Source organism: Triticum urartu, chromosome 6A, assembly GCF_056163025.1.
Source record: "Triticum urartu cultivar PI428250 chromosome 6A, HENAU_Tu73, whole genome shotgun sequence".
Taxonomy (NCBI): Eukaryota; Viridiplantae; Streptophyta; class Magnoliopsida; order Poales; family Poaceae; genus Triticum; species Triticum urartu.
Genome location: NC_141878.1, coordinates 69,001,677 through 69,014,136, shown reverse-complemented (window position 1 = coordinate 69,014,136; position 12,460 = coordinate 69,001,677). Strand labels below are relative to the sequence as shown.

Here is a 12,460-nt window from a genome sequence, read left to right as displayed (position 1 = left end):
TACTAAATGGTGGTGTTATCTGAATATACAAATTTCATGTGGTTTTTTGTAAAATAAATTCGAGTAAACACAACAATAAATACAAAAACAAAAACCGTGATGTGCAAATGCTTGGGTTATCTTGCTAGTTTTTTTATTTGAATTGTATAATTTTAAGATAAATAACTTGTATTCCGTTTGTGAAATTGTCAGTATAGGGCTACCCACGTGTCTTGCAAACCCTAAGAGAGGGGGTAGTTTGCATGATAAAAGTTATGTCTAGCTAGCCTTCACCAAGCCGAACCAAGCGTGTCATCTGCTAGTCAACCCATACTTATGTGGGGACATTTTCTTCATCGGTGCCTGCATGTACTATATTGATGCTACTATAGCACATGTTTGCGCTTCTTCTTTCTAGGTGATGGGAGAGTGCACGGGATTGATATGTTTTTATAGGCCGGTTGCTGCCAATTAATTTGAAAAACCATTGAACCGGTTAAATTGTGAAACAAATCCAAAATTGAATACCTCAATCGAATGGGAAAGCTTCAAAATTAGGGAGCATAGTAAATCAAAAGCATTTAATGAGAGAGCTCCAAGAGAAATTGTTGACCTGGTCAAAATTGGGTGAGCCAATTTCAAATTGGAGATCTCAATTGAATGTGACGCATAAAAAATTAGGGAGCATAGTGTATTTAACTATTTATAGATAGATTTATAGATGGAATTTATGCTTGAATTTTCCTTCGTCACATATGTGCACACTTTCCATACAAATCAGCAGTGAAATGACATATGATTACATGTTATGGAAACCCTCATCAGAGCGTACGTCAAATCATATAGTATACCCACAGCCACAGGCCCACAGGTAAGGTAAATAACCCATGCTAACTAGAGGTCCGGTTCGGACTTCATATAAACAAATAAACAACCATAGTGACAGCTCTGACGTAGCATCGAATCAAGCTTACTAGGAGTACTACAGATAGATAACTACACATCACACGACATGTCCGTCTCTTATTTCTTCACAAGAGCAACATAGGTAGTAGCTAGGAAACAGAAGCACTCCTGCACTAGTGGTATAGTAGTACTCGATCTCCATCATCTTGCTGCTGCCGGCTCGAAATTCTGCATGCCCACCTGGCCAGTAAAATGATGAAACTATGTCAAGACCAATGGTGAGCAGATTGTGGTGGTGACAACTAAACGGTAGAAATAAACCACACAGCATGATTCAAACGTACAGCTAGCTGTTCCAAGATGACAAATTAGGTTTACAGTAATATTCTGCTCTAGATATCTCAACACAGACATTAAAATATATCATTTATGAACACACATTTACATTTATGTGTCCTTTGAAGTGATTCTAATCTTGCACCTTTTTTTGTGGCTGTGAATAGTTTTTCATGTGTAGATGACGTTTCAAGTGATACAAGGAAAATTATAGTGCAAAAATTAGAGGATTAATAAGAAGGAAAGTTATTACTAGTCTACCGACCTCTACCATGGATGGAAATGTCGCTTTATCCATAAAAATACAGATGAAAACAATGCAATATGGTGCTGACAGCAGAATAGGATTGATGGTTGGTGATGAGAACAAAACAACTACACTTTCAGTTCATAGCAAACAAGCATAACCAACTGAAAATATAGTTTGGACCTAAACATTAGTAAATTGTGCGATCTTCTACCGATCTGTGGCATAATGCTTTGAGGAAGGGGGATATTGTTGTGTGGCATAATGCCGGTAAATTACCTGAGTAGGTGATGCTGCGCTATTCGACCACCAAGTCAATTGCTGGCCTGTGATGGTTTTCTTTGCTTCTTCATGATTTTCTTGTTTTTTTTTTCATTGCTTTCCTTCATTTGTTTCTTGGTTTTCACTAGGGTTTTATATTTTCTTCACTTTTTGTTTCTTTATCATTTTCCGTCGGTTTTTCTTGTTTCATTGTTTCCTTTTCATTTTGCACTGGTTTTTCTTGTTTTCTTTTCCATTTTTCATGATTTCTTTGGGTTTTCGTTTTTCTTAGTTTTTGAGGTGTTTCTTTTGTTGCTTTCTTTAGCTTCTTCAGTTTTATTTGTTTCTTGCTTGTTTTTCATCTGAATTTTTTTTGTTCTCATTCAGTTTTCATTGTTTTTCTATACACCTTTTCGGTATGTATCTAATATGTTTTTCTAATACAAGTATAACATTTTCAAATAAAAGATCATTTTATATTGAATAAATAGTCAACATTTTTCTATACACATCTAATATTTTTAAATGCTTGATTAACAGTTCTCAAATACAATATTAATTTTTTAATACATGGTCGATATTTTTCTGTACACATTTTTAACATTTTTCAAACGCTAGATTAACACTTTTCAAATGCAAGTTTAACATTTTTAACACATGCTCAACAATTTTTCTGTACAAATTTAACATTTTTCAAATCCCAGATTAATATTTTTCAAATACAAGTTTAACAATTGTTGAATACATGGTCCAGTGTTGATTCAAAGCTTACTAGTGCTAGTTATACTACTAGCAGATAGATAACTACTCATCACACGACATGTTCATCTCTTATTTTTCACAACAGCAACATAGGTACGTAGTAGATAGGAAACAGAAGCACTCCTGCACTAGTAGTATAGTACCCTCCATCATCTTCGATCTTGCTGCAGCCGGCTAGAAACCCTGCCTCTGCGCACCTGGCCAATACATGACGAAATTGTATCAAGACCAAATGGTGAGCAGATTGTGGCGACAATTAAACGGTAGAAATAAATCACACGTCATGATTATTCAAACGGCTGTTCCAAGATGACAAATTAGGTTTACAAACATGAAAATATATCATCTACTTTTATCCGTCCTTTGAGGTGATTCTATATATTCTTGCAATGTTTGTTCTTTGTTGCTGTGAATCCTTTTTCATATCTAGCTAGATGACATTTCAAGTTGAGACAGAAAAAACTAAAGCAAGAACTAGAGGACTAATAAGAAGAAGAAAACATGGCTATTCTATCGGCCTCTACCATCGGTGGAAACACCGCTTTATCCATACAAAAAACAGATGAAATATTGCAACAGGGTGCATCAACTGATAATCTAGTTGAAGAATAACATTGATGATTAGTGGTGAGAACAACTAAATTTTCGGTTCATACTAGCAAACAAGCAGAACCAACTGAAAATTAGTTTGGACTTGAACATTAGTTGCACAATCTTCTACCAATTTGTTGGTACAAAAGTCATAAAAAGTTCAGATACGATACTTTGAGGAAGGGGAAGGGGGTATGTTGATGTGTGGCATAAACGCAGGTTAATTACCTGAGCGAGCGATGCTGCGCTACTCTGCCACCATGTCAATTGCCGACCTGCGATTCATCCTCCACAGCGCCTGTGCAGCACGGATGTAGAAGCGGATGAAAAATAGGTGCGCGAAGAACATAGCCGCAACGCCTAGAATCTCAGAGATCTGCGGAGACTGAAGATTCAAAGAGATGATTGCAAGCAAAAACGCTGCAACCAAGATTAGCGGCGACGTGGACTGAAGGCGTTCAAGGAGTGAAGGCCGCTGATTGAAATCCGCGACCTATCAGATTTAACAATCATCAACTGCATGAGAAGCAAAACCAAGGAGAGTAGAGGCATAGGAGGCTACCAGCATTGATGTCACGTACCTCGAGGCTCCTGCAGCCGGCGGCGCGAAGGAAGAAGAGCGCAACCGCCGGCGCTAAGAGAAGCAGGGAGAGCGTCTCGGAACGGTCCGAGATCTCACACAGGACGCAGGCCAAGGAGCAGTTCCCGCCGCAGGCTCGGACCGCGACGACGTACAAGAACGTGGCCGTGTACATCACGCAGACCATGCCCAGAAAGAGACCTACCAGGGCATCGGAGGCGGTACGGGCAGGGCTGCTTCGCGCCAGTGCCCCCACGGTCTTCCTCACCGGCGCCGGCAAAATGGCCGCTACTTCGCCGGCTAACTTGAAGATGTCTCCTTCGAGAGCCATGGCCGTCCCTGTCCACAGGCCCATCAAGGAAGCAAAGATATAGAAAGTCATGGCGGACATTTTGGATGTGGAGTGGAGTGGAGTTGTCGGTGACTCGCTGTGACTTGTAGCTGGGTTGTGCTTTGGTCTGTGGCCTCGGGGGAGCGTTTTATGGTGAACTCCAGGCTGTGGAGCTCTCGCTCTGGCAACCGTGCGTGTGAAAAATGCTGAATACTGTTTTTTTAAACGGTCCAGAAGGACCTCGAACAGCTTCGTTAAGATTTGCATTGCCGAAAAGCTGAGAAAGGACCCCAATGGAATGCAAAATTACAACTCAGTCCAAAACCTTTAAAGAAAAGACCCTTGACGCAAGATGAAGATTGCAATGTGAACCACTATCCACCATCTTCAAGCTTCATCAGCATGCCAACACCACCCCTCACCGGGGACAAACAACTTGTAAGGGGATCTCGTTGTTGCTTTGTTGTTGACGGGAAGGAGAAGAAACAAACGTTGGGACGAAACCAGACCTGCCTCCCTTTCGACACCATTGAAGGGAGGAAAAGGGCCGCCCTTCGGTCAGAACAATCGGCAGCGGAGCAGCCTAAGCCGTTGTAAGAAGCCACTAAAGATGAGCACCAAGTGCTCCAGATCAAGAACTAGAAACTACTCCCTCTGTAAACTAATATAAGAGCGTTTAGATAACTAAAATAATGATCTAAATGCTTTTATATTAGTTTACGGAGGGGTAGTCTCCAACGCGGCAACCAAACGAAAAAAAGAAGGAACTCACCGTCATCTCCTCCTTCTCCATCTTGGCGGCCGAGATTTGATGTCCTCGAAGCTTATTAAAGGGTTTGTTACTAGATCCGTCGTCGGGCGTCGGCTTCCACCATGATAGACAAGCTTGGGGGTGGAATCTATCCATTGGAAGCTTCTCATAAGCGGACGTGTGAAGTTCACTCCACACCACACAAGTCGCCTAATCGGCAAGACACAAGCTACTCGTACTATATACTGCGCTTCTCCCACCTCTACTCCGACAACCATCTCTGCCGGCTAAGAAAGGCCCAATCCCACAAGAGACTCTCAAGGTAGAGCGGTGAGGGAGAGGAGATGAGAAAGGGGGGAAACCTATATATATATATATATATATATATATATATATATATATATATATATATATATATATATATATATATATATATATATATGGTCGCGCTATTCGTCACCCTGGGTGAGGAATAGTTATTCTTCATCTTCCTCTATTTTACTATCAATGCACCATAATTTTACGTTTCATAAATTTTGTCTTATTTCCGACGCAAAAAAGGACCGTAAGAAAATATATAATCGCCGTAAAAAATATTTTATGTTATGTAAAATTACAAACGTAAAAACATAGTCTAAAATACACATAAACTGCAAATTTTCTTGTCTTATGACCTATATTTTTAATTTTTATGTCAAATTTTACGTAATTAATCAATAGGAATGTAACTATTTGAATTTGAAACATAATTTAATTATGAAATGATCGTAAGATTATCTCGGGTGAAGAATAACTTATTCTGCAACCTGGGTGATGAATAGTAACACTATATATATAGAGAGAGAGAGAGAGAGAGAAAAGCAAACCTATGAAGCTTCTCTGGGATGGATGCAATCACGTGTGTTCGTTGGTGTTGGGATCTGGTCCCTGCTCTTACCCCATTTGCTTTTTACTGATTTTATTCATTTTACGTTCTTTTTCTCTTATAGCCAAGGGTTGGACCACACCACATGCAATAGGAGGGACCATGCAGGCACTAGGTTGTCATTGTGGCAGTCCACAGGACAGGACCACCGGCTCCAGAAGCAAAAGGTTCCTTCACAGTAGATGGAGAACTGTTTGGGAGAGGTTCGAACCTTTATTAGTTCGTGGGCGCTTTTTTTTTACTAACGGGTTGGTATTTTTGCCATTCAGCTGCTACCGTGGAGCTATTGCAGCCCACATCCCATATTTCATCCAGCAGCTGCGCTCGCCACAACGCCATTAGTATGGGCCATGGGCTGGCCCGCTGTAGAAGGAAGCTAACTTAGAATGAGAAAGATCAAAAATGTTTTTTTTTGCTGGAAAGGAGTTGAGATGGGTATTTTTTTGTGTGAAATGGGGGGTTTCCTCTGTACACTTAATCGCTTTCTAGTTTTTTGAGAATCTTCTGTGTATGGTCGTGCAAACTTTGACGGCACACGCCGATTCTTCTCCGTCGTCACATTTTCATTAGCGATAGTCGTGCACCGCGACGCCATAGAGTTATACTGCCTCATTCCCATTACGTTACGTGCATAACATGTTTGCACGAGCGTAGAGAAGAAGGTCTGGTTATGTGACGACCGGAAAATCATGCTACAGTGATCTCCCCTTTAATGATGCCACGTCGTCATGTTTTTCTAACTAAATTGCCACTTAATGAAAATCAAAGCCAAATTCCATTTGAAATACAAGTCAAATATTTACTTCTTCTGTCTTGCAAACAAAACTGTTCGAGATGTTGCAATTAATCCTCAAGTTTTTTTTCATGTAGGAATCAACTCAAAATTGGATTTTAATTTTGGCCCTAGCAATATTTTAGCGGGCCAGCAACATTTAATTTGGTATTTTAAATTACCATTATTAGTCTTACATTTTCCCAAACCATATGAAACTTTGTGTGAGGACCTATGCTAATGCACTGGATTTACATGCCAAGTTTCAGGATGAACACAATTCATTTAGCGGCAATATAAATTGCAAAACACAAAAAAAGGTTGTATAAAAAATAAACAAGGGAAGAGGCAGATGTGCTTTTGTGCACTTGGCCCATTTAGTAGTAGAAGTGGCCCAACCCACTTCATCTCCTCTCCCTGCTTGCACTACAGGTGACAGGGGAGGGCGTGGAGGCCATCCCGCGGCCATGGCTGCTCCCCTGCCGACGTGCCAGCCATCCACCGCATCCCCGGCGTCCTACAAGTACCCCCCGACACCCTGGAAAACCCTAGCCCTCTCATTCGCCCCCCTCATCTTGCCCCTCTCCTCGGTTTAGCGGTTGCCCGAAAAGCCGATGGCTGCGCCACCGTGAAGCTCGCGGCCATCGTCGTCCCCTCGCCCGTTGAGCGCGTCCATCCGCTCCATCGTCGACCACTGCCTCGACCACAGCCACCAGATCAAGCCGGGAGCCCCTACATCGACCGGATCGAGGTCATCTTCAACTTCCGCCCCGCCGCTCACCGTCTTCGATTCGGCCTCACCGGAGCCTCCCCAAGCCCGCTTTGCTCACCTGCAGGCTCGATGTGAGCCCCTCCTCCGATTCCCCTTCTTTATCCCTTCGATCCATGCCCGTATTGGTCGCCCCGTGAGCTCCGTCCGCCATGACCGATGGAGCTCAACGTCCGCGCACGCCCGCGTACTGCTGCTGTTGCTGCTCCTGGCTGCCCCCAGCTCGCGCCCTGCCTGCTCCGCTTGCTGCTGCCGCCCGCGTCGTAGCAGCCCGCTCGCCCTGCTCGCCGCTGCGGCTGCGCCCGCCGCTGGCCTCGCCTCCGCCCCACTGACGCCGCCGCCGTGCCGACTGCCCCCGCCACTGCTGCCCCGCGCCCGTGCCTCTGCACGCGGCCGCTCGCCCCGTTCCCCACCGCACGCCGCCCTACGCTGCCGCCGTCGCCGCTCCCCTTCCCCCCGGTGGCTCCGTCCGGCGACTTCCCCATCGCCGGCGACCTCGCCCCGCGGGCCGCCATCGGTCGAGGCCATGGCCTCGACGACCCTGCTGGGCGAGCGCTCCCACTATGGCCTATGGGCCCTTGACAGCGGGCCCCACGTCCCTTTCCTGTAAAAAGAAAAAGTAAAATAATTAATAAATTAAATAGTTAATTAACTTAATTAACTAATTATTTAATCTACAATTAGTTAATTGAGCCTATGATAGGGGGCCCCACCCCCTATTGACCAGTCAAACGTTGACTGGTCAACAGGGAACCCCTGGACCCACCTATCAGTCATTGTGTACACTTCGTGCACACTGTGTTGGGTGCATCTAGCAATTAAGCATTGTTTTTAATTAGAATTAATTTCAGAATATTGTTTAAAACTTTGAAAATCAATAGAAAATAAACCGTAACTCGGATGAAAATGTTTTCTACATGAAAGTTGCTCAGAACGACGAGGCGAATCCAAATATGCGATCCGTTCGTCTGCCACATGCCCCTAACTACCTGGACATGCAACTTTTCCCCTCTATTTCATCTGTCCGAAAATGCTAAACCTGGGGAAACATTTCCGGATGTTATCCCCCCGCCGGTAACGTGTAGCACCACGTTAGAACACGTCTAGCTCTGCCCGTTGTCCTGTTATGCTCTTGCTTGCTATGTATTTACTATTTCTCCCCCCCCCCCCTCTTCTCTCCGGTAGACCCCGAGACTGCCGCTGATGCCACTGTGTTCAACTACGTCGACGACGACCCTTTCTTCTTGTCTGAGCAACCAGGCAAGCAAACCCCCTTGAGCATTCCGATATCGCCCATTTCTTTCCCTCTCATGCTTGCATTAGAACTGCTACTGTTTTCTGTATGATCCTACTCTGATGCATAGCCTGTTGTAGTTACCTGCTTTCATACCTTACCTGCTTATCATAAACTGCTTAGTATAGGTTGGTTAGTGATCCATCAGTGACCCCCACCTTGTCCCAGTTGCCCCGCTTTATGTTCGATGACTCGATCAACGTGATCGATGCCCAGGGCCCGACACCGCACATCACCCCCCCCTTAGTTGTACGACTCTGCAGAGTTACCATCGAGTGTCGAGGGTGGAACCTCTTACATCATTCCTGATGAGATCTCCGTAGTGTAGCTTTACGGTCGAGGTCATCGAGGGTGATTTCCTCCTTAACCACTTCCGTTACGGCTCTGTCGTGCAACCCATCAAACGTGAACCTCGAGGGTGGATCCTCTTACGTTCACCTTGATGACAACATCGAGTGGAATTCACCGGGGGTGATTCCTCGGGTTTTCCCCTTGGTGTTAGACACACAGTTACTATGGTTACTATGACTTTGCACTGAACCATGTGACTAAAGACGGGTTGACCCTGAGTGGTACCCGCGCGAGCTTAATTGTGAGTGATGTGGAGTCCGGTTGACCTGGAAGGTGCCCGCGAGATACTTACGAGGCGTGGCCGGGCATTCTTAGCCCTTGCGCAAGTACTCGAGACGGGGCGACGGGGTCACATCGATCGTGAGTCTCTGCTCGTTACCGCGCGTTCCTAATCCACTATGATTTGGATATTTGATCTGAGGGGCCTCTGGCCTATACGCACTAACCATCTACGCGGGGACAGTTATGGGCACTCGACGTCGTGGTATCAGCTGAAGCCTTCGTGACGTCAGCGACTGAGCGGCGCGCGCCGGATTGGACCGTAAGCCTGCTCTTGTATTAAGGGGGCTAGTTCTGCTTCCGGCCGCGTTCGCAACGTGCAGGTGTGCAAAGGGCGATGGGCCCAGACCCCTGCGCCATAGGATTTAGACCGGCGTGCTGACCTCTCTGTTGTGCCTAGGTAGGGCTGCGACGTGTTGATCTTCTGAGGCCGGGCATGACCCAGGAAAGTGTGTCCGGCCGGAGTTAATCGAGCGTGGTGGGTAAGTTGGTGCACCCCTGCAGGGAAGAAAACATCTATCGATAGCCTGTCCTACGGTAACGGACACTTGGAGTTGTATCCCGATCGATACAACTAGAACTGGATACTTGTGATGAGAACTGGTTGGTGATGAGAATTGGATTGTGATGATAACTGGATAGTATGGCTCTGGGATTGCTTTCTCGCAGGGAGTCGAGAAAGGATCTCTGGCCGAGGTTGATAACACTTCTACTGCCTTACTTTATGCTTCTCTACTCCCTCCTGTTGCTGCAAGATGGTGGTTTCCAGAAGATGCTAGTCTTCGATAGGCTAGGCTTTCCCCTTCCCTTCTAGCATTCTGCAGTTTAGTCCACAGATACCACCCATTCCTTTGATACAGATGCATACTTAGTTTAGATCTGATGTAAGTCTTGCGAGTACTTTGGATGAGTACTCACGGTTGCTTTGCTACTTCTTTTTCCCCATACCCAATTGTTGCGACCAGATGACGGAGCCCAGGAGCCAGACGACGCCACTGATGTCTACTACTACCCGGAGGATGCCTACTACTACGTGAAGACCACCGACGACTAGGAGTAGTTAGGAGGCTCCCAGGCAGGAGGCCTTGCCTTTTCGATCGTAGATGCTTTTGTGCTAGCCTTCTTAAGGCAAACTTGCCTAACTCATGTCTGTACTCAGATATTGTTGTTTCCGTTGACTCTTGTGTATTCGAGCTTATGTATTCAAGCCCTCGAGGCCCATGGCTTGTAATATAAAGCTTGTATTATTTTAAATTGTGTCTAGAATTGTGTTGTGATATCTTTCCGTGAGTCCTTGGTCTTGATCGTACACACTTGCATGTATGATTAGTGTACGATTGAATCGAGGGCGTCACAGGTTATTATAGCATAATTGGTAGGGTATTCGATTATAATAGCATAATCGGTAGTATCTCACGTTAGCATAATCGGTAGTATCTCACGTTTTCTTATGTCAATTTTTATGTAGTGAATCAATAGGAATGTAACTATTTGAATTCGAAACGTAATTTAATTATAAAATGATCGTAAGATTACCTCGGGTGAAGAATAACTTATTTCGCATCCTGGGTGATGAATAGTAACACTATATATATAAGATCATGAATACTCAAAGAAGTGGTCATTAGGTTTATATATTCAATAATGTCTTTTCCTAACTCGTTCAAGAAAAAACAGTTTGAGTGAGAACATTCAGAATCTTCAACTAAAATTTTCTCATATTTCAGATAGAACAAAATGATTGCAATGATAGATTTGATATATTGTTGCACCACCCTATTCGTAAATTCACCTATGTCACATGTAATTAACATGGCGCATTGCGTTTTAATGGCATGTTATATGCATGACATTAATTGTTGCTATGCACAAGTCTCATCTTCCATAATAGGAGACGACTATAGCCAGAGACACCATGTAAACGAAGTGCAAGTGATTGGCTAGGTTAATAGAGGTAGCAAGGCGCAATAAAGTTAATTGTGCAGAACCACCACATTGCTTAGGTTGGCAGGAAAGACCGGTTTCTGATATATTTTTGCCAAAAAACACACCATGTTTATGGGTAATAACCTAGCAAATACCACTGGTCAGTGGCTTTGCCCCTCTTAATGACATTTTTAACATGTGGGACCAGGGCATAAGAGTTCACTTGACAAAAATGCCACACAAGCGTGTTGGCTGATATACTTTTTTCCTTTTTTTTTCTTTCCTTTTTTCCTTTTTAGGTTTACTATTATTATTTTTGAAATGTTCAAAAATTTCTAAAATGTTGCTACAAATATACTAAATGTTATTGCTATAGAAAAAGTTTAATATTTTCTAAAAAGTATTTTCACACTTTTTTTGAGAATCAACATAATTTATATAGACATTATTAATATAATTTTCTACAAAATATTCAAAAAAGTTTTAAAAATTCCTAATATTTTTAATAAGAATATTCTCAATTTATAAGAATATTCACTTTTTAAAATAAATATATATTTGTGTTTTCCATATTAAGATTAGAATCAGTTGAAAATAAAATGTAAAATAAAAAAGAGGGTAAAAAATCAACTGAAAACCAAACCAAAAAAAATCTTTAAACCATAAAACGGTACAGCACCCAGAGCGGACACACGGCTAACTGGGCCGGCCAAAGTCGCTAGCGCTCTGTGTGTCTCGTCCACAAAGCCACACAAAAATTGCCGACGGGCCTGTCAAATCACCACTGTCAAAAAATTACTGACTGGACCCGTCCGTGCCTAGTGATTTGCAAAATTGCTACAACACTCATTATATACAAGGCTGTACAGTCGGTGCAAAGTAAGAAGGTAAACACAAAAAAGCTTGGGATGATATGTGTATGCTGCTGTACTTCGCAAAAAAAAAAAAGATATGTGTATGCTGCACGGGCGAACACAGCGGCACAGGGAACCATGCATGTGCCCGTTTTCTGAGTCGTGAAACATGGTAAAGATTGCGGGGACGCATGGCAGTTCCACGCTGATGGGCTGGGACGCACACGCATCACGTAGCTTTTCTTCTGGCTTTTCTTCCATGTGGAGCGCTCCAGCCCCATTTCCGGAAGCGTGAAAGAATCTCACCCTCCAGCACGCGCACGCATCACGTAGCTATCTATCTTTCCTCGCACGTCCTAGCTATAGCTATAGCGCTGCTCCATCCCAGCTGCGACCCGGCCTAGAGAGATTCCACGTCCAGCAATTAACCCACCCGATTAATTAAGCAAGCAGGGTAGTGAAATCCTAAGTGATTACATACAAGTACAATGGAAGCTCTTCATCAGAAAGTACGTCAAGGCAGACCATGTCTTAAATTAGACAGAA

General features: G+C 43.7%; 1 protein-coding gene and 1 long non-coding RNA gene across 3 annotated transcripts; one reads left to right on the top strand and one right to left on the bottom strand.

The window, feature by feature from the left end:
* Nucleotides 1–800: 800 nt before the first annotated feature.
* LOC125516308 (uncharacterized) lies at nt 801–4,186 on the bottom strand. 2 transcript variants are annotated; one of them, XR_015607294.1, is made up of 4 exons: nt 3,664–4,186; nt 3,311–3,575; nt 2,635–2,688; nt 801–1,125 (listed from the first exon to the last, which is right to left on the bottom strand). XR_015607294.1 is itself a non-coding variant. In XM_048681792.2 (3 exons), exons 1-2 carry the CDS (start codon nt 4,051–4,053, stop codon nt 3,330–3,332), a joined length of 636 nt encoding a protein of 211 aa, XP_048537749.1. In that variant the 5' UTR covers nt 4,054–4,185; the 3' UTR covers nt 2,412–2,688; nt 3,311–3,329. The 2 variants fall into 2 exon arrangements, 1 of the variants encoding a protein (XP_048537749.1); XM_048681792.2 differs by lacking the exon at nt 801–1,125 and having other exon boundaries at nt 2,412–2,688; nt 3,664–4,185.
* Nucleotides 4,187–6,705: 2,519 nt separating this feature from the next.
* On the top strand, nt 6,706–10,381 carry LOC147963982 (uncharacterized). The gene is made up of 2 exons (XR_015607293.1): nt 6,706–7,284; nt 10,100–10,381. It is a non-coding gene; the product is annotated as an uncharacterized LOC147963982 (long non-coding RNA).
* Nucleotides 10,382–12,460: the final 2,079 nt, after the last annotated feature.

Coding starts and splice junctions, on each gene's coding strand:
- LOC125516308 (XM_048681792.2), bottom strand. CDS start 4,053: ATGTCCGCCATGACTTTCTATATCTTTGCTTCCTTGATGGGCCTGTGG. Junction 3,576..3,663: donor CCGGCTGCAGGAGCCTCGAG/GTACGTGACATC, acceptor TAAATCTGATAG/GTCGCGGATTTCAATCAGCG.